This window comes from Ranitomeya variabilis, chromosome 1, assembly GCF_051348905.1.
Source record: "Ranitomeya variabilis isolate aRanVar5 chromosome 1, aRanVar5.hap1, whole genome shotgun sequence".
Lineage (NCBI taxonomy): Eukaryota > Metazoa > Chordata > Amphibia > Anura > Dendrobatidae > Ranitomeya > Ranitomeya variabilis.
Genome location: NC_135232.1, coordinates 299,182,332 through 299,203,679, shown reverse-complemented (window position 1 = coordinate 299,203,679; position 21,348 = coordinate 299,182,332). Strand labels below are relative to the sequence as shown.

The following is a 21,348-nucleotide window of genomic DNA, read 5'->3' as shown; positions in this document are numbered from 1 at the left end:
CACTGTATGGGATAATTATACAGTATGGAGAACTGTGTGTGGCCGTTATACAGTATGGAGCACTATGTGTGGCCATTATACAGTATGGAGCACTGTGTGGCCATTATACAGTATGGAGCACTGTGCGGCCATTATACATTATGGACCATCATGTGTGGCCATTATACAATATGGAGCATCATGTGTGGCCATTATACAGTATTGAGCATCATGTGTGGCCATTATACAGTATGGAGAACTGTGTGCGGCCATTATACAGTATGGAGAACTGTGTGTGGCCATTATACAGTATGGAGCATCATGTGTGGTGGCCGTTATACAGTATTGAGTATCATGTGTGGCCATTATACAGTATGGAGCACTGTGTGGCCATATTTTTTTTTGTTTATAATTATTGTATATGAAACAGTGTGATCAGCAGTGCTAAATGGCTGTGGTTGGGACGTGGATATGGGTGTGACTAGTTGTGAAATGGGTGTGGTCAGAGGCATGGCCTAAAATTTGCCGCGGCGCACTACGCGCGCCCAAACTTTATACCTCCTTCCCTTCTTCAAAAGTTGGGAGGTATGGTACCACATTTGCCAGATCACGGCAAGTGCCGCAAATCCCATAGGGAATGAATGAGGCCGAACGCAGTGTTGCTGTAAGGCTACGTTCACATTTGCGGTGTGCGCCGCAGCGTCGCCGCCGCAACGCACAGCGCAAATGTGAACACATGCACAACGCTGCTTTTTGCGCCGCATGCGTCCTTTTTTCCATTGATTTTGGACGCAGCAAAAATGCAACTTGCTGCGTCCTCTGCGCCCCGACGCGGGCGCCGCAGGGACGCATGCGGCGCAAAAAGCAAGTGCACCGCATGTCCATGCGCCCCCATGTTAAATATAGGGGCGCATGATGCATGCGGCGCCGCTGCGGTGCCCGACGCTGCGGCGCTAGCCGCGAATGTGAACGTAGCCTAAGTGATCCGTTACGCGGCAGATGCAGAAAAACTGACGGATCTGCTGCAAAAGGCGACTTTCACAGCAGCGATTCTTGCCAAAGTCACTGCCGATAGTGTCATACTCACCAAAGGGGGAGGCAGCACTAAAAGTGCCTAGGGCAGCAGAAACTCTAAATACGGCCCTGGGGGGCTACATTATATTCTGTGGGGGGACTGCATTATACTCAGGGTACTACATTATATTATGGGGGGCTACATCATACTATATGAGGGGTTACAGTATACTCTATGGGGGCTGCATTATATTCTGTGGTGCGGCTGCATTATTCTCTCAGGGGACTACATTATATTATGGGGGCTACATCATACTATATGAGGGGGCTACAGTATACTCTATGGGGGGCTGCATTATATTCTGTGGTGGAACTGCATTCTCTCAGGGGACTACATTATATTCTGTGGTGGGTTGCATTATACTATATGAGGGGGGCTGCATTATACCCTATGGGGGTGCTACATTATATTCTATGGTGGGGACTGCGTCATACCTGAGGGGGTTGCATTATATTTTGTGGAGTGCTGCATTATATTCTATGAGAGGGGACCGCATTATATTTTATGAGGGGGCTACATTATATTCTGTGAGGGGGCTACCACAACCCTTGCTACATAATTAAGACGTGAACTACCTTATATTATACCCTGATATTAGCGCTTTTTACCGCAAAATTGGTGGTCTTGTATCTATTTCTATGTAGCTACATAGTGGGCCCCAAGAATGATTTTCTCTGGTGGGCCCAAGGTGCTCCAGTCCAACGCTGGCAGTAGTACTCAATGTCAGGCAGCAGCTGCAAAAGCAAACAAAATTTTAGGATGTATAAAAAGAGAGATAAAATCCCTGCCTTTGGACAAACCAAACATCAAGAGGAAGTCAGAGTTCGGTTAGTCCATGTCTAATGACAATTCTTAGCACAGGGATTGGGTACAGCAGTGATGCCCACTGGCACCGTAACCAATGCAGCCAAAACAATAAGACCAGAGCAGTGGAGGGAAGCCAGCACTGGACCAGGTAAGGCTACTTTCACACTGATCCGTCGGTACGGGCCCGTCGCAATGCGTCAGGCCGACGTACACTGTGAAATAACTGCAAGACGTGGGCAGCGGATGCAGTTTTACAACGCATCCGCTGCCCATTCTGCAGTCCAGCGAGGAGGGGGCGGAGTTTCCATGACGCACAAAAAATGTACATGGAACTTTTTTTGTGCCGACGGTGCGCCAAAACATGCATTGGCATGTGACGTGTGGCAATCCGTCGGAATGCGTCGCTAATGCAAGTCTATGGAGAAAAAACGCATCCTGCGGGCAACTTTGCAGGATGCGTTTTTTCTCCAAAACGACGCATTGTGACGTACGTCACACGACGCAAGCAGTGAAAGCGCCGCACAACGGTGGCAGCGGATGCAGTTTTACATCGCATCCGCTGCCCCATTGTGATGTGCGGGGAGGCGGGGGCGGAGTTTCGGCCGCGCATGAGCGGTCGGAAAAGACGCTCACGACGCACAAAAAAACATCACGTAACGTTTTTTGTGCCGACGGTCCGACGCAACCGTCGCACGACGGTTGCGAAGTGTGGCAATGCGTCGCACTGCGTCGCTAATTCAAGTCTATGGAGAAAAAACGCATCCTGCAAGCAATTTTGCAGGATGTTTTTTCTACAGAACGACGCATAGCGACGTGCAGTGCACGACGCTAGTGTGAAAGAGGCCGAGTGAGAAGGTTTGTTTATTAGTTTAGGTATTTTACTAGCATTTGCAGTTCACTTTCCTGAAAGTGGAAAACCCCTTAAAAATTTGATTTGCTGTGGCCTTCCTTTGGGGCAGGGAAGAATTGTTTTGAGGTCCTTCTCCACTTTCACTAGACAACACGACAAATACTCTAGAACCATATTTCTGTATAAGATATATATAGTATGCCACAGCCATGCAGTGGTTAGCTCCCGAATTTCCCTCTGTGGACCCTCCAAGCACAAGCAGCGCCTCAGTAACTAGAATAAACAAGCGCGAGAACTTCCTCTCAGGTGCGCGCCCCCGAGAAAGCGGGAAAGCGCTCTGACGTCACGCGAGGCGGAGTGCACGCGCAGAGGCAGCTGTGCCTAGAGCCGAGCCTGCAGAGGACAGGAACGGGGAAGCTGCAAACATGGCAACGGGGACAGGTGAGCAGAAAGCAAAGAGCCGCCGATAAACCAGGAGCATTTATGATATGGCGTCACATAAGGAGCATAATAACCTATAGGCTTGTCGTCCACAGAGGCTGAGACCAGGCAGCGGCTGCTGAAGACTGTCAAGAAGGAGGTAGGTGACCCCATGGCAGCATCTCTGTGTGGCTTGTGTTCAGCCCATCCATCTGTGGCCGTGCAGGAGCTGTGCACAGTGCAGCCGGAGAGGGTGTGTTACCCTTCACAGCTGGCAGCTCTGGTGCCACACTGCTGCCCTATGGGCGCAATGGGAGCTTGGTGAAATCATTATTCCACGTCACTAGGATTGATGTCCCTGCTACTGACTGTGCGTGCGATATTTATTACATTGGCCTCCTTGCCCGAGGCGGCGGGCGTCAGTCATTATGCAAGGAAGTCACTGGGCGCATAGCTTGGGCACATCTAGCCAGCTACACAAATTGTGCAAGTAGGTTACAGAGAACAACATCAGATCCGCGTATTATATTTACCAAGGTACTGATAAGTAGGGACGTGGCTAAGTAATTGCATTATTAGGATACTTAGCTCTACATCGTGCCTGGGATTGCACCAAAATCAGAATAATAACACGTATACTACATAAAGCCGCACTCGAATTCAATGCAGGGGCCAATACAAAGGTATAGTTACCAGACTGAGTGGGTTGTTATTGATAGAAGTGCAGTAGTTGGTTGTCCGTTCTTTTCCTTCAAAATTATGTTAGTCTTTGACTCACAGATTATTCTTTCCAGGTACAATGGGGTAAACCTAATGGATTTTTAGGCCAAAGCAATATGTTACTAATTGGATCATATTGGACCAGTGTAAAAACAGAAGTGTATTGAATTTATTTGTTTGCATTTATTTATTTATTTATTATGCAATGCTTATATAGCCCTATCTTATTCCGCAGCACTTTACATTCATTATCATCACTGTCCCCAATGCTGCTCACAATCTAAATATGAATGAGACTATTTCTAGAAAGGCAGCATCTTGCTTTTCTTGAAGATGTCAAGTTCATTTGATGTAGTGTATCAAGTGAAATTGGGGATATTTAAGAGGCGAGTCTGCCATTGGTGATGTAAATTTCTTTTATATGTGCTGAGTGAAAACGTACGATAAACTGCAAGTTACCTCCGTACCACCTTCATGTACATCTGGTTTTATGTACGGATCGTTTGTGTGTATTTCATATATGGAAAAAGTGAAACTCATATTATATAGAGTCATTACAAACAGCCCAACAATGCAGACTAGCTGAAGGCTGCTATCAAAGCAACCTGGGCTTCTATAACACCTCAGCAGTGCCACAGACTGATCGCCTCCATGCCACGAAGCAGTGATGCAGTAATTGAATCAAAAGGAGGCCCGACCAAGTATTGAGTGCATTTACTGAATATACATTTCAGTAGGCCAACATTTCGGATTTTAAAATCATTTTTTGAAGCTGGTGTTATAAAGTATTCTAATTTTCTGAGATAATGACTTTTTGGTTTTCATTGGCTATAAGCTGATTAACCGAAATAAACACTTGAAATACATCACTCTGTCTTTAATGTCTTTATATAATATATGAGTTTCACTTTTTGTATTGAAGAACTGAAATAAATTAACTTTTTGATATTCTAATTTTGCGAGATGACCTGTGTATTTCATTGCTCAGCATAAATGAGCACACCCCCTTTGAAAAGTAATGTTTAATCAGTCTCAAACTAAACACAAGAGCAATTTCCAAAATTTTAACAAGACTGAGTTTCATAGAACATTTTTATAACCCATGACATGAAAGTAAGATTAATAAATAATATAACTTTCATTACAAAATCTTCAGTTTTACGCCAATTAGTTAATGCAAAAATAGATACACTACACAACAAAACTACTACATCTAGTATTTTATATGACCATCATGATTTTTAAGGATGGCACCAAGTCTTCTAGGCAAGTATTGAACAAGCTGGCGACATAATGCAACGTCCATATTTTACCATTCTTGAACAGAGAACTCTTTTAAAGCAGCGATGCTGGATGCAGAGCAATGCTCAACTTTACTCTTCAGAATTCCCCATAGGTGTCTTTTGGTTGGATTCTAGATCGGGAGACATTCTTGGCTGCTGAACCTCTTTCACCCTGTTCTTCAGAAAGCAACAGATGTGTGTTTTGGATTATTGTTGTGTTGGAAAAGTGCACATCTACAAAGGGCACGGAGTGATGGTAGCATCTTTTCTTTCAATATAGAGCAATACATCTGTGAATTAATGCCATCAATGAAATGTAGCTCTCCGAAACCAGCAGCACACATGCAGCCCCACATGACACTGCCACCACAATGTTTTGCTGTAGGCACCATGCATCTTTCGAAATGCAAACTATAATTTTTGGTATCATTTTTGGTACTAACATACCATAGTATAGCGTTAAAGTCTGACCACTGGTAATCTGATGATTGTGACCCTCCCCCCCACGATCAGTAGAATAGCGTTTCAGTGGCGGTAAGAAACCGCAATGCTCCCTTGGATCTCTTTTTTGTGACCTATGTCCAGAGGCTGCTTGATTGGTTGCCTATTTATCAAAGTAAATTTGCATACCAATTTTGAGACCTATTATAAAACGTTGGATAGTGCTCTGCTCAGTGTGATTCTATGGGGCAGCTCAGATCTGCGATTATTTTCTCAGGCTGATTTGGCATGAGAGAACAATCGCAGCATGCTGCGATTGGCAGCTTGGCTTGGCTCACTCGCTCCCATATAAGTCTATTAGGGCGAGTGAAACATTGGACTGCACTCGGGTGTGAAAGCAGTGCAGTCCAATATACTCCGAGACAGGTAATGATGGAGAAATTACTTTCTCCGCCTCCGCCCCTGTACTGTGATCCTCTCATGCGAGAGAATCGCAGCAGAGTAGCACGACATTCGGCTCCAACTCGCAGTAGAGCAGGAGCCGAGGGTCATTAGTATATCGCATCCGATGCGCTTGCATTGGTTGCCATACGCTAGTGTGATTACGGCCTAACAGTCCCTGTATTACATACTTTAACAGATCTTTAGAAAAATTACTGCTTCAGAGAAGCACACTGCGCATGATCGGAAGTGCAGAAAACTTCCGATCATGCTCATTGCAACTCTGAGGCATGTACATCTGGCTTCAGAAGATGAATGCAATAAGGGAAAGAATCTGTGCCTATGTGCATGGTAAGTATAGCGCTAGTTTCTGAAGGTCTGTTTATGTATGTAATTAGGGGACTGTTAGGCAACATATTTACATATGCATACAACTGGTGGTTCTGGTGACCTGACAAGTTCTCTTTAATGCATACTTGTCATCTAAAAGGACTTTTTAAAATAAGCTTGTGTGTGTGTTTGTGCATGAGGAATAACACTATTTCTGTGCATTACAGTTGTGACCAAAAGTATTGACACCCCTGCAATTCTGTCAGATAATACTCAGTTTCTTCCTGAAAATGATTGCAATCACAAATTCTTTGGTATTATTTTCTTCATTTAATTTGTCTTAAATGAAAAAACACAAAAGAGAATGAAGCAAAAAGCAAAACATTGATCATTTCACACAAAACTCCAAAAATGGGCCAGACAAAAGTATTGGCACCCTCAGCCTAATACTTGGTTGCACAACCTTTAGCCAAAATAACTGCGACTAACCACTTCCGGTAACCATCAATGAGTTTCTTACAATGCACTGCTGAAATTTTAGACCATTCTTCTTTGGCAAACTGCTCCAGGTCCCTGATATTTGAAGGGTGCCTTCTCCAAACTGCCATTTTTAGATCTCTCCACAGGTGTTCTATGGGATTCAGGTCTGGACTCATTGCTGGCCACCTTAGAAGTCTCCAGTGCTTTCTCTCAAACCATTTTCTAGTGCTTTTTGAAGGGAGACCCAGCTTTCTCACACTGGGCCCTACATTATGCTGCAAAATGTGTTGGTAGTCTTCAGACTTCATAATGCCATGCACACGGTCAAGCAGTCCAGTGCCAGAGGCAGCAAAGCAACCCCAAAACATCAGGGAACCTCTGCCATGTTTGACTGTAGGGACCGTGTTCTTTTCTTTGAATGCCTCTTTTTTCTCTCCTGTAAACTCTATGTTGATGCCTTTGCCCAAAAAGCTCTACTTTTGTCTCATCTGACCAGAGAACATTCTTCCAAAATGTTTTAGGCTTTTTCAGGTAAGTTTTGGCAAACTCCAGCCTGGCTTTTTGATGTCTCGGGGTAAGAAGTGGGGTCTTCCTGGGTCTCCTACCATACAGTCCCTTTTCATTCAGACGCCGACGGATAGTACGGGTTCACACTGTTGTACCCTCGGACTGCAGGGCAGCTTGAACTTGTTTGGATGTTAGTCGAGGTTCTTTATCCAACATCCGCACAATCTTACGTTGAAATCTCCTCTTGTCAATTTTCCTTTTCCGTCCACATCTAGGGAGGTTAGCCACAGTGCCATGGGCTTTAAACTTTTTGATGACACTGCGCACGGTAGACACAGAAACATTCAGGTCTTTGGAGATGGACTTGTAGCCTTGAGATTGCTCATGCTTCCTCACAATTTGGTTTCTCAAGTCCTCAGACAGTTCTTTGGTCTTCTTTCTTTTCTCCATGCTCAATGTGATACACACAAGGACACAGGACAGAGGTTGAGTCAACTTTAAAGGCCCCGTCTCACATAGCGAGATCGCTAGCGAGATCGCTGCTGAGTCACTAGTTTTGTGACGCAACAGCGACCTCCATAGCGATCTCGCTATGTGTGACACGTACCAGCGATCAGGCCCCTGCTGCGAGATCGCTGGTCGTGTCGGAATGGCCTGGACCTTTTTTTGGTCGTTGAGGCCCCGCTGACATCGCTGAATCGGTGTGTGTGACACCGATCCAGCGATGTCTTCACTGGTAACCAGGGTAAACATCGGGTTACTAAGCGCAGGGCCGCGCTTAGTAACCCGATGTTTACCCTGGTTACATAGTTACATAGTTACATAGTTACATAGTTATTAAGGTTGAAGGAAGACTGTAAGTCCATCTAGTTCAACCCATAGCCTAACCTAACATGCCCTAACATGTTGATCCAGGGGAAGGCAAAAAAACCCCATGTGGCAAAGAGTAACTCCACCATGGGGAAAAAAAATTCCTTCCCGACTCCACATACGGCAATCAGACCAGTTCCCTGGATCAACGCCTTATCAAGGAATCTAATATATATACCCTGTAATATTATACTTTTCCAGAAAGGTATCCAGTCCCCTCTTAAATTGAAGCAATGAGTCACTCATTACAACATCATACGGCAGAGAGTTCCATAGTCTCACTGCTCTTACAGTAAAGAATCCGCGTCTGTTATTATGCTTAAACCTTCTTTCCTCCAGACGTAGAGGATGCCCCCTTGTCCCTGTCACCGGTCTATGATTAAAAAGATCATCAGAAAGGTCTTTGTACTGTCCCCTCATATATTTATACATTAAAATAAGATCACCCCTTAGTCTTCGTTTTTCCAAACTAAATATCCCCAAGTGTAATAACCTATCTTGGTATGGCAGACCCCCCAGTCCTCTAATAACCTTGGTCGCTCTTCTCTGCACCCGCTCCAGTTCAGCTATGTCTTTCTTATACACCGGAGACCAGAACTGTGCACAGTATTCTAAGTGTGGTCGAACTAGTGACTTGTATAGAGGTAAAATTATGTTCTCCTCATGAGCATCTATGCCTCTTTTAATACATCCCATTATTTTATTTGCCTTTGTAGCAGCTGCCTGACACTGGCCACTGAATATGAGTTTGTCATCCACCCATACACCCAGGTCTTTTTCATTGACGGTTTTGCCCAGAGTTTTAGAATTAAGCACATAGTTATACATCTTATTACTTCTACCCAAGTGCATGACCTTACATTTATCCCCATTAAAGCTCATTTGCCATTTATCAGCCCAAGCTTCTAGTTTACATAAATCATCCTGTAATATAAAATTGTCCTCCCCTGTATTGATTACCCTGCAGAGTTTAGTGTCATCTGCAAATATTGAAATTCTACTCTGAATGCCCCCTACAAGGTCATTAATAAATATGTTAAAAAGAAGAGGGCCCAATACTGACCCCTGTGGTACCCCACTGCTAACCGTGACCCAGTCCGAGTGTGCTCCATTAATAACCACCCTTTGTTTCCTATCCCTGAGCCAGCTCTCAACCCACTTACACATATTTTCCCCTATCCCCATTACTCTCATTTTATGTAACAACCTTTTGTGTGGCACCGTATCAAAAGCTTTGGAAAAGTCCATATATACTACGTCCACTGGGTTCCCTTGGTCCAGTCCGGAACTTACCTCTTCATAGAAGCTGATCAAATTAGTCTGACATGAACGGTCCCTAGTAAACCCGTGCTGATACTGGGTCATGAGGTTATTCCTCTTCAGATACTCCAGCATAGCATCTCTTAGAATGCCCTCCAGGATTTTACCCACAGTAGAGGTTAAGCTTACTGGCCTATAATTACCGAGTTCAGTTTTTGCCCCTTTTTTGAATATTGGCACCACATTTGCTATACGCCAGTCCTGTGGTACAGACCCTGTTATTATGGAGTCTTTAAAGATTAAAAATAATGGTCTATCAATGACTGTACTTAGTTCCTGCAGTACTCGGGGATGTATCCCATCCGGGCCCGGAGATTTGTCAATTTTAGTTATTTTTAGCCGCCGCTGTACTTCCTGCTGGGTTAAGCAGGTGACATTTAATGGGGAATTTTTATCACTAGTCATATTGGCTGCCATGGGATTTTCTTTTGTAAATACTGATGAAAAAAAGTCATTTAGCATATTGGCTTTTTCCTCATTCTCATCCACCATTTCACCCAGACTATTTTTAAGGAGACCAACACTGTCATTTTTTAGTTTCTTACTATTTATATAGTTAAAGAATATTTTGGGATTATTTTTACTCTCTCTGGCAATGAGTCTCTCTGTCTCAATCTTTGCTGCCTTGATTTGCTTTTTACAGAATTTATTTAATTTTCTGTATTTATTTAATGCCTCCTCACTACCTACTTCCTTTAATTCTCTAAATGCTTTCTTTTTGTCCCTTATTGCGCCCCTTACAGCTCTATTTAGCCATATTGGTTTCCTCCTATTTCTAGTATGTTTATTCCCATACGGTATATACTGTGCACAGGTCCTATCCAGGATGCTAATAAATGTCTCCCATTTTCTTTGTGTATTTTTGTGTCTCAGGATATCGTCCCAGTTAATTGCACCAAGATCCTCTCTCATCCGTTGGAAATTTGCCCTCCTGAAGTTTAGTGTCCTTGTCACCCCCCTACTACCCATCTTATTAAAGGTTACATGAAAACTTATTATTTTGTGATCACTATTCCCCAAGTGACCCCCAACCCTTATATTTGATATGCGGTCTGGCCTGTTGGTTAATATTAGGTCTAGCAGTGCCCCCCTCCTTGTTGGGTCCTGAACCAGTTGTGAAAGGTAATTGTCTCTCATAGTTGTCAAAAATCGATTACCTTTACTGGAACTGCAGGTTTCTGTTCCCCAATCTATTTCAGGGTAGTTGAAGTCCCCCATAATAATGACTTCTCCTTGAGTCGCAGCTTCATCTATTTGCTTTACGAGGATATTCTCCATTGCTTCCATTAGTTTTGGAGATTTATAACAAACCCCTATCAGTAATTTATTATTTTTTCCCCCTCCCCTTATCTCCACCCACAGGGACTCTACATTTTCATTAAATTCACCTATATTATCACGCAGGATGGGTTTTAAGGAAGATTTTACATATAGACACACCCCACCCCCTCGCTTATCTGTACGGTCATTTCTGAACAGGCTATAGCCCTGCAAGTTAACAGCCCAGTCATGGCTCTCATCCAGCCACGTCTCAGATATCCCCACCATGTCATAATTATGCTCCAACAACATTAGTTCTAATTCGTCCATTTTGTTGGCGAGGCTTCTGGCATTAGTATACATGCACTTGATGTTACTCTCTGTACCTCTATTCTTTCTTAAATTATTAACTGTTCTAACCCCACCCCCCATGCCACCGCCACCCCCAACTTCCTTATTTGTGCCCAGGTCTCTATCTGCACTATCTTCCCCTCCTATAAAATGAATACCCTCCCCCCCAATCCCTAGTTTAAACACTCCTCCAACCTTCTAACCATTTTCTCCCCCAGCACAGCTGCACCTTCCCCATTGAGGTGCAGCCCGTCCCTAGCGTAGAGCCTGTAGCCAACTGAGAAGTCGGCCCAGTTCTGCAGGAACCCAAACCCCTCCTTCCTACACCAATTCTTGAGCCACTTATTAACCTCCCTAATCTCCCGTTGCCTCTCTGGCGTGGCACGTGGTACAGGCAGTATTTCGGAAAATACCACGTTGGAGGTCCTTGCTTTCAGCTTGCAGCCTAATTCCCTGAAATCATCTTTAAGGACCTTCCACCTACCTCTAACTTTGTCATTTGTGCCAATGTGCACCATGACCGCTGGGTCCTCACCAGCCCCTCCCAGTAATCTGTCCACCCGATCAGCGATGTGTCGGACTCGAGCGCCAGGTAGGCAGCACACCGTCCGACGATCCCTGTCTTTGTGACAGATTGCCCTATCTGTTCCCCTAATAATTGAGTCCCCCACTACCAGCACCTGTCTGGCCTGCCCTGCTCTCCTTTTTCCCTCCTTACTGGAGCAGTCACTCCTCCGGCTTTCAGAGGACATGCCTGGCTGCAGCAGTGCTACCCCTGTACTGGCACCCCCCTCATCTGCCAACTTAGCAAACTTATTGGGGTGTGCCAGATCAGGACTAGCCTCCCTGGTACTCTTCCCTCTACCCCGCCTTCTATCTGTCACCCAGCTAACTGCCACACTGTCCTGCAGCTCCATCCTACCATCCCCCTCCTCATCTATCCCATTGAGCGTCTGCTCTGTGAGCAGAAGACTCCTCTCCATATTGTCTATGGATCTCAGTGTTGCCAGCTGCACATTTAGATCCAGTATCTGGGTTTCCAAATGCACAATGTGCTCACATCTCGCACAGCAGTATGCACCCTCGACCGGCTGCTCAAGGACTGCATACATGTGGCAAGATGTACACTGGATGGCATTAACAATTGTGGAGCACATTTCCTAATGGGGATTGCACCACACAGAAACGTTAATTAAAAATAAATACAAAGTATTAATTAAACCAAAAAAAAAAAAAAAAAAACAGAAGCAATTCCTCCCTTGGAAACTCCCTGATTCCAAAGTCACTGAATCACAAGTCACACACTTACCGCCGTTCACACTTACGCTCAGGTCACACTCAGCTCGCTCACACTCGCTGTGCTGAAGATTTATAGATTTTTTTTTTTTTCTCTCTATCTCCCCTCAACAGCAATCCACCTTGCTGTTCAGATGCACTTCCAAAAAGGATTGGAGCCCCAAACAGCTGCCCCTTATATCCCCTTAATTATGAGCCCCCACCCTAAGTTAACTCCTTATGAATATAGCTACTCCCAATTCAGCAACTCATACAAATTCACACAGGTATTTGTTAAAGGCCTTCCAAATACCTCCTCACTGAATCACAAGTCACACACTTACCGCCGTTCACACTTACGCTCAGGTCACACTCAGCTCGCTCACACTCGCTGTGCTGAAGATTTATAGATTTTTTTTTTTTTCTCTCTATCTCCCCTCAACAGCAATCCACCTTGCTGTTCAGATGCACTTCCAAAAAGGATTGGAGCCCCAAACAGCTGCCCCTTATATCCCCTTAATTATGAGCCCCCACCCTAAGTTAACTCCTTATGAATATAGCTACTCCCAATTCAGCAACTCATACAAATTCACACAGGTATTTGTTAAAGGCCTTCCAAATACCTCCTCACTGAATCACAAGTCACACACTTACCGCCGTTCACACTTACGCTCAGGTCACACTCAGCTCGCTCACACTCGCTGTGCTGAAGATTTATAGATTTTTTTTTTTTTCTCTCTATCTCCCCTCAACAGCAATCCACCTTGCTGTTCAGATGCACTTCCAAAAAGGATTGGAGCCCCAAACAGCTGCCCCTTATATCCCCTTAATTATGAGCCCCCACCCTAAGTTAACTCCTTATGAATATAGCTACTCCCAATTCAGCAACTCATACAAATTCACACAGGTATTTGTTAAAGGCCTTCCAAATACCTCCTCACTGAATCACAAGTCACACACTTACCGCCGTTCACACTTACGCTCAGGTCACACTCAGCTCGCTCACACTCGCTGTGCTGAAGATTTATAGATTTTTTTTTTTTTCTCTCTATCTCCCCTCAACAGCAATCCACCTTGCTGTTCAGATGCACTTCCAAAAAGGATTGGAGCCCCAAACAGCTGCCCCTTATATCCCCTTAATTATGAGCCCCCACCCTAAGTTAACTCCTTATGAATATAGCTACTCCCAATTCAGCAACTCATACAAATTCACACAGGTATTTGTTAAAGGCCTTCCAAATACCTCCTCACTGAATCACAAGTCACACACTTACCGCCGTTCACACTTACGCTCAGGTCACACTCAGCTCGCTCACACTCGCTGTGCTGAAGATTTATAGATTTTTTTTTTTTTCTCTCTATCTCCCCTCAACAGCAATCCACCTTGCTGTTCAGATGCACTTCCAAAAAGGATTGGAGCCCCAAACAGCTGCCCCTTATATCCCCTTAATTATGAGCCCCCACCCTAAGTTAACTCCTTATGAATATAGCTACTCCCAATTCAGCAACTCATACAAATTCACACAGGTATTTGTTAAAGGCCTTCCAAATACCTCCTCACTGAATCACAAGTCACACACTTACCGCCGTTCACACTTACGCTCAGGTCACACTCAGCTCGCTCACACTCGCTGTGCTGAAGATTTATAGATTTTTTTTTTTTTCTCTCTATCTCCCCTCAACAGCAATCCACCTTGCTGTTCAGATGCACTTCCAAAAAGGATTGGAGCCCCAAACAGCTGCCCCTTATATCCCCTTAATTATGAGCCCCCACCCTAAGTTAACTCCTTGTGAATATAGCTACTCCCAATTCAGCAACTCATACAAATTCACACAGGTATTTGTTAAAGGCCTTCCAAATACCTCCTCACTGAATCACAAGTCACACACTTACCGCCGTTCACACTTACGCTCAGGTCACACTCAGCTCGCTCACACTCGCTGTGCTGAAGATTTATAGATTTTTTTTTTTTTCTCTCTATCTCCCCTCAACAGCAATCCACCTTGCTGTTCAGATGCACTTCCAAAAAGGATTGGAGCCCCAAACAGCTGCCCCTTATATCCCCTTAATTATGAGCCCCCACCCTAAGTTAACTCCTTATGAATATAGCTACTCCCAATTCAGCAACTCATACAAATTCACACAGGTATTTGTTAAAGGCCTTCCAAATACCTCCTCACTGAATCACAAGTCACACACTTACCGCCGTTCACACTTACGCTCAGGTCACACTCAGCTCGCTCACACTCGCTGTGCTGAAGATTTATAGATTTTTTTTTTTTTCTCTCTATCTCCCCTCAACAGCAATCCACCTTGCTGTTCAGATGCACTTCCAAAAAAAAACCAGCGTAAATGTAAAAAAAAACAAACAGTACATACTCGCCTTCTGATGTCCGTCAGGTCCCTTGGCGTCTGCTTCCTGCTCTCACTGAGATCCGGCCGTACAGTGAGAAGTGAGAGCACAGCAGTGACGTCACCGCTGCGCTCTGCTCTCAGTGTGCGGCGGCTCAGTCAGAGCAGGAAGCAGACGGCAAGGGACCTGGACACCGAAAGGCGAGTATGTACTGTTTGTTTTTTTTGGTAACCAGGGTAAACATCGGGTTACTAAGCGCGGCCCTGCGCTTAGTAACCCGATGTTTACCCTGGTTACCCGGGTGCTGCAGGGGGACTTCGGCATCGTTGAAGACAGTTTCAACGATGCCGAAGTCGTTCCCCTGATCGTTGGTCGCTGGAGAGAGATGTCTGTGTGACAGCTCCCCAGCGACCACACAGCGACTTACCAACGATCACGGCCAGGTCGTATCGCTGGTCGTGATCGTTGGTAAATCGCTTAGTGAGACGGGGCCTTAATCCATGTCAACTGGCTGCAAGTGTGATTTAGTTATTGCCAACACCTGTTAGGTGCCACAGGTACAGGTGCTGTTAATTACACAAATTAGAGAAGCATCACATGATTTTTGAACAGTGCCAATACTTTTGTCCACCCCTTTTTTATGTTTGGTGTGGAATTATATCCAATTTGGCTTTAGGACCATTCTTTTTGTGTTTTTTCATTTAAGACAAATTAAATGAAGATAATAATACCAAAGAATTTGTGATTGCAATCATTTTCAGGAAGAAACGGAGTATTATCTGACAGAATTGCGGGGGTGTCAATACTTTTGGCCACAACTGTATATGATTTCTATTCTGCATTTTTCACCAGCTATCTCTTCGGCAGACTTTATCTCTTATTTTCTGTTGTCTTTGAAATTGTGGATGGAACTGCTACAATGTTTCCCATTCACTGTACACAGAGAAAGTTATTCCTGATATACTTTTTCTGTAGCACATAGACAGAATGGTAAAGTTTTTGGCTAGTGAAATGTGAGACCAATAAACTTAAATTGCATTAGCTTAGTACTAATGCAAAATGAGGAAGACTGAAGTGTCACAAGGACATGGAAAAGGGATGTAGGAGTCCAAGAAAGGAGGGAGAAAATGGAACAGGGTCACTCCATATGTAAAATAATGTACCGTAATTATATATAAAAGTAAAAGCCAATTTATCTTATGAGTATATTATTCCAGATCAAATGTAGAGTCCTCAGACTCTATAAAATCCAGGAACATTGCTTAAGACAGCCAAGTGGATTAAATGGCATCTGATCTTTTGTAATATGTTGTGAGATGTTCCGTGTGTATAGGTACCGTCACACTAAACGATATCGCTAGCGATCCGTGACGTTGCAGCGTCCTGGCTAGCGATATCGTTGTGTTTGACACGCAGCAGCGATCAGGATCCTGCTGTGATATCGCTGGTCGTTGATTAAAGTTCAGAACTTTATTTGGTCGTCAGATCGCCGTGTATCGTTGTGTTTGACAGCAAAAGCAACGATACCAGCGATGTTTTACAATGGTAACCAGGGTAAATATCGGGTTACTAAGCGCAGGGCCGCGCTTAGTAACCCGATGTTTACCCTGGTTACCAGTGTAAAATGTAAAAAAACAAACACTACATACTCACCCTCTGATGTCTGTCACACGTCCCTCGCCGTCCGCTTCCTGCACTGACTGAGCGCCGGCCGTAAGTGAAAGTACAGCACAGCGGTGACGTCACCGCTCTGCTGTTAGGGCCGGCGCTCAGTCAGTGCGGGGAAGCGGACGCCGGGGGACGCAAAGGTGAGTATGTACTGTTTGTTATTTTACATTTTACACTGGTAACCAGGGTAAACATCGGGTTACTAAGCGCGGCCCTGCGCTTAGCAACCCGATGTTTACCCTGGTTACCCAGGGACCTCGGCATCGTTGGTCGCTGGAGAGCAGTCTGTGTGACAGCTCTCCAGCGACCAAACAGCGACGCTGCAGCGATCGGCATCGTTGTCTGTATCGCTGCAGCGTCGCTTAGTGTGACGGTACCTTATGATGTAGTTAATCTTGTTAACTACTTCTACTAAAGATGGAGGGGACTCTATCCTTCACCATCTGGATGTCACCTGTCCCTTTTGGACTTGGGGTTCGCTCACATCTGCATATAAAATCAGCAAGTGCAATGTGAGAAAATATTGCATTGCACTCACCAGTGTTATTCAGTTAGGCAGTGTTCATCTGCAAAAATTTGGAGTATGGAAAAATTTGCAGCATGCTATGTATGGCACATAAAGCGGCCGATACTCACCAATGCCAGTTAATGGGTGTGAGGAAAAATGAACCTTTTGATTTTTACGCACCCATCGTATAGGAAACCCAACCTTGCATCAGCCACGTACAGTAAATTCACAGCATGAACCGTCAGAATATAATAGATATGTAAATATAATAAATGGAAAGATGTCATTGAGATATAGAATTAGTGCAGTGCATGTGTAGCTTACTGTACATGTATTCAGCTAATAAAATAAAAAAATGGCAAGGGGTCCCCCTTATTTTTCTTAACCAGCTGAGAGAAAGCTGACTTGCTCTGGTGTGTTGGTAAAAGTAGGATAATGGTTTTGGGGTTGATATCAGCTTTTTAATGTCAGCTGACTTAAATTCCAGGGAATAGTATTGGAGACGCGTCTATAAGACACCCCCACTACTAACCCCGTAAGTTTAAGTAAAAAAAGCACACACACACACACACACAGCAAACTCCTTTATTTGAACAAAACACTCCCCGACCCTATTTTAACCATTTATTAAGATCCAAATAAAAAAAAAAAAAGAGTAATTGTTTAATGTCCACAGATAATTCTTAATGAAGCTGTCCCACGACAAACCCCAGCTCTGCTACATCTGGATAGTGTGTTGAGCGGTGGCATGATGTGACCTCTCAGCACGCTATCCGCAACCCCCTGACAGTAGTGTGAAAATTTACCTGCAGTGACGAGCGCTAATGTCAGTAAAGTGAGCGGAGTTCATAGACGATGACATAGAGAATTACTGTATGTAAAAGCTGATGTTAAAAACACTTTGCATATGCATGTCATACGGATGGTAGGTGAGAAAAAAAACTCATGACACTCGCCTCACACTCTCCAACTTTTCTGGCTGAGAATCTCAGCTTCTTTATATACGCAGATGTGAGTGAAACCTTAGGGAAAGAAAGGCAGCTGCACAGATGTTGTATATATTTGAGGAAGAAAGGTAAATATATAATGAAAATGCATCTTCTGAAAGAGGCCTTGTTTTGCTAAAGTTTCACCAGATAAAAAGGAAAGACTGTTTGTATTCAGTCAGACGGCCGTATAACATGAACGACGATCGCATCGCCGTGCATGGAGCTGCATAGACATGCTGTCGTGCTAGGGTCAGGAAAGCCACGGGCCAGTCCGAGAATTGCGATGTGATCATCATTCATCTTATACGTCCGTCTCACTGCGCCTTTTGAGAGAAACACATCCAGCAAGTTGGATTATGAGTTACTTTCATGGCCGAAAGTGTTGACACCCTTGAAATTATTCCAGAAAATGAAATATTTCTCCCAGAATACTACTGCAATTACACATGTTTTGTTATTCACATGTTTATTTCCTTTGTGTGTATTGGAAGGAGAGGAAACATCCATACCCTGAGTTGTGGAAAAGTAGTTTTATTCCATGTTTCTGGCTCGGAAAAAGCCCTTTTTGAAATATACACTTCACTTAATTCTATTATCTATTTAGGCAATCGAGGCATCAAGCTAAATATGAATTTATTTTATATTGGGCATAGCCTAATAAGAAAACCTAATTACTAAGAAAAAATCTTGCATAGGTCCTCAGGAATGAGACAAATTTTATGCCATTTGTAAAAAAAAAAAAAAAAAAAAAAAGGGCTACAAGGATCTCTCTGCTTTGCCTTGCAGTCGTCTTTACAGTCTCGCTGCCACAGATGGCGCATATGGTTCGTGGATACACTGTGCCACAGGGCCAGTCCTGCCTAGGAAGGGGCGATGCTAAGCGGCTACCTGGTATTCACTGGAGCTTCTGTTGGTGGAGACAGACTAGGCTGCAGGTAACCGCTAGGTACCATTCCTAGGCAGGCGCTAGTACTGCAGCTGCCGATCCCAGGGGGTCAGGTTTGCTGACACAGGGAGACGTGACTGATGTCACTGAGTAGCAGGAAACAGAGACTGACGGACTGTACGGACAACTTTTATATTGAAGATAGGTTCTTGTTCATGCACATAGTTATCAGGAAACATCTTGAGCTGGCCACAGTAGGACAAGGGAAATTGGACTCGGGACTGGCCGCATCGGGACCAGGAGATCGGGTATAGGTACTGTAGACGTGGTTTGAGGAATAGGATACCGCCGAAGCGGTCATAGGAGCGTGGAGAAACTACTAAACTAATGGGAACACAGGATGTGAGAACAACTTTAACTGCCTAAGGACGGGGGGACCTGGGAACATGCAGTTACTCAGACACAAACCCACTAAGACTAAAGGGGTTGCTTAGGCACCTCATTATTGGGGAGGGTGCCTTTTATACAAAATGCCTCCCAGCTATTGACGGAGACATCTTGCAGGTGAACACTATAACTAAAAGCCTCCCAGCTATTAGCTGGGGTCATTTACCACATGCACACTCTGCCCCTTTAAAGGAAATCTGTCACCTAATTTTGGCCCTATAAGCTTCTGCCACTGCCATCAGGGGCTTATCTATAGCATTCTGTAATGCTGTAGATAAGCCCCCAAAGTAACCTGAAAGATAAGAAAAACAAGTTAGATTATACTCACCTGGGGGGTGCGGTCCGGTGCGGTATGGTCCGATGGGCGTTGCAGGTCCGGGTCCGGCGCCTCCCATCTTCATACGATGTCGTCCTCTTCCTTGCTGCTGTCTCGGTTCCTGCGCAGATGTAATTCTCTGCCCTGTTGAGAGCAGAGCAAAGTACTGCAGTGCTTGGCGCCGGGCCTCTCTGACCTTTCCCGGCGCATGCGCGCTGCAGTACTTTGCTCTGCCCTCAACAGGTCAGAGAATTACGCCTGCGCAAGAGCCGAGACAGCAGCAAGGAAGAGGACATCATTGCATGAACATGGGAGGCGCCGGACCCTGACTTGTGACACCCATCGGACCGGACCGCACTGGACCGCCCCCCCCAGGTGAGTATAATCTAACTTGTTTTTCTTATCTTTCAGGTTACATCGGGGGCTTATCTACAGTATTACAGAATGCTGTAGATAAGCCCCTGATGGCGGTGGTCGAAGCTTATAGGGCCAAAATTTAGTGACAGATTCCCTTTAAGAGGAGGGGAGTGCCTGCATTGGCGTGTCACTGGTTGACAGTGCGGAATGCACCGAGGAAGGAAGAGGATTAAGAGGGAGCTGCTGTAGCCGGGTCGGTGAGCACTTCGGCATACCTGTATGGAGGGAGGAGGGGACCATGTGGAGGCACCAGCCACATATGTAACAGTATCGTCTTCTTCAAGTCCCCAAGGACACGTTGTTGAAGATGGAGCCTGCTTCTTCCTGATCTCCCACGACCTCTCATCAGGGCCATGCTCTCTACAAGCCGATGGAAGAAAGGTGACATCTCCCACCTTCTTCTTGGTCAGGATGCCTCTCACTGGCTGGACATCCTCTGAGCAGAACGGAATGGATTTGGAAATAGTGAATTTAATTTGCAGAGTCCCTCTAATCCGGCAGGGATAGCTGCCCACTTGGAATAAACAAAGATGGACTGGGACTCCTCCTCTGGTTCGGTAGAGAGTATATACTCGGAAGATTCTTTCGCCTTGACGTTGTTATCCTGCGATCACCTGGAATTAGAAGATAACTTCTTGGGGTCGATCTTCACATTGGTCTCATTCAGGATACTTCCTTCAGTCGAGAGGTTTTCAGGAAATAAGCTATTGTAACCATTTCCTGCCGGAGAGGAACGCAACACTGGCGACTCAGCTGGAAGCACAGGAACCAGACACACCTTGAGACACGACTCTCCCCATCAAAGTCTCTTCTCTCGCCTAGGGAAGCTTCACAAGCAGGCCCTAGGTTTAGGAGTTTAGACCTCTTAGGACAGTCACAAATAAAGTGCTCAGCGCTACCGCAGCCAACTCACTTGACACGACCACTTTCTGGCTGCCGCTTTGCCATCCTAACACGAGCAACCTGCATGGATTCCACAAGGACGGCTGTTTCTGGAGGCTGAGGGAAGAATAATCTTTATAAAGACGGTGCCAGATGCGCCAGTTTCCTTTCACACGTCAGCTCTTTGGTCCGCTCTTGAATCCGGAGATCGATTCTGATTGCCAGGAAGATTACTTCGTCGAGTGGCTGGGATGTCACGTGCAGCCAACTCATCCTTGATGCTTCTGTCTAACTCTTCCCAGAAGGCAGCTACCAAAGCTTTGTCATTCCATCCAAGTTTGGAAGACAAGGTGCGATACCGGAAGGCGTATTTGCTGACTATCAGTTCTCCCTTGTGCAGTCTGAACAGGGAAGATGCAGTGGAGGAAGCACGACTAGGTTAGTCAAAGACCTTTCGGAAGACCATCAGGAA

The 21,348-nt window shown here is 45.0% G+C and overlaps 1 protein-coding gene across 1 annotated transcript in view; it reads left to right on the top strand.

The window, feature by feature from the left end:
• The first annotated feature begins 2,973 nt into the window (after window positions 1–2,973).
• Window positions 2,974–21,348, top strand: part of SGSM1 (small G protein signaling modulator 1) — a 331,551-nt gene continuing 313,176 nt past the window's right edge. The window contains exons 1-2 of the mRNA XM_077295680.1: window positions 2,974–3,152; window positions 3,248–3,291. Of these exons, the coding sequence (XP_077151795.1) occupies window positions 3,137–3,152; window positions 3,248–3,291 (60 nt within the window). The 5' untranslated portion in view covers window positions 2,974–3,136. The remainder of the gene's footprint in view (window positions 3,153–3,247; window positions 3,292–21,348) is intronic.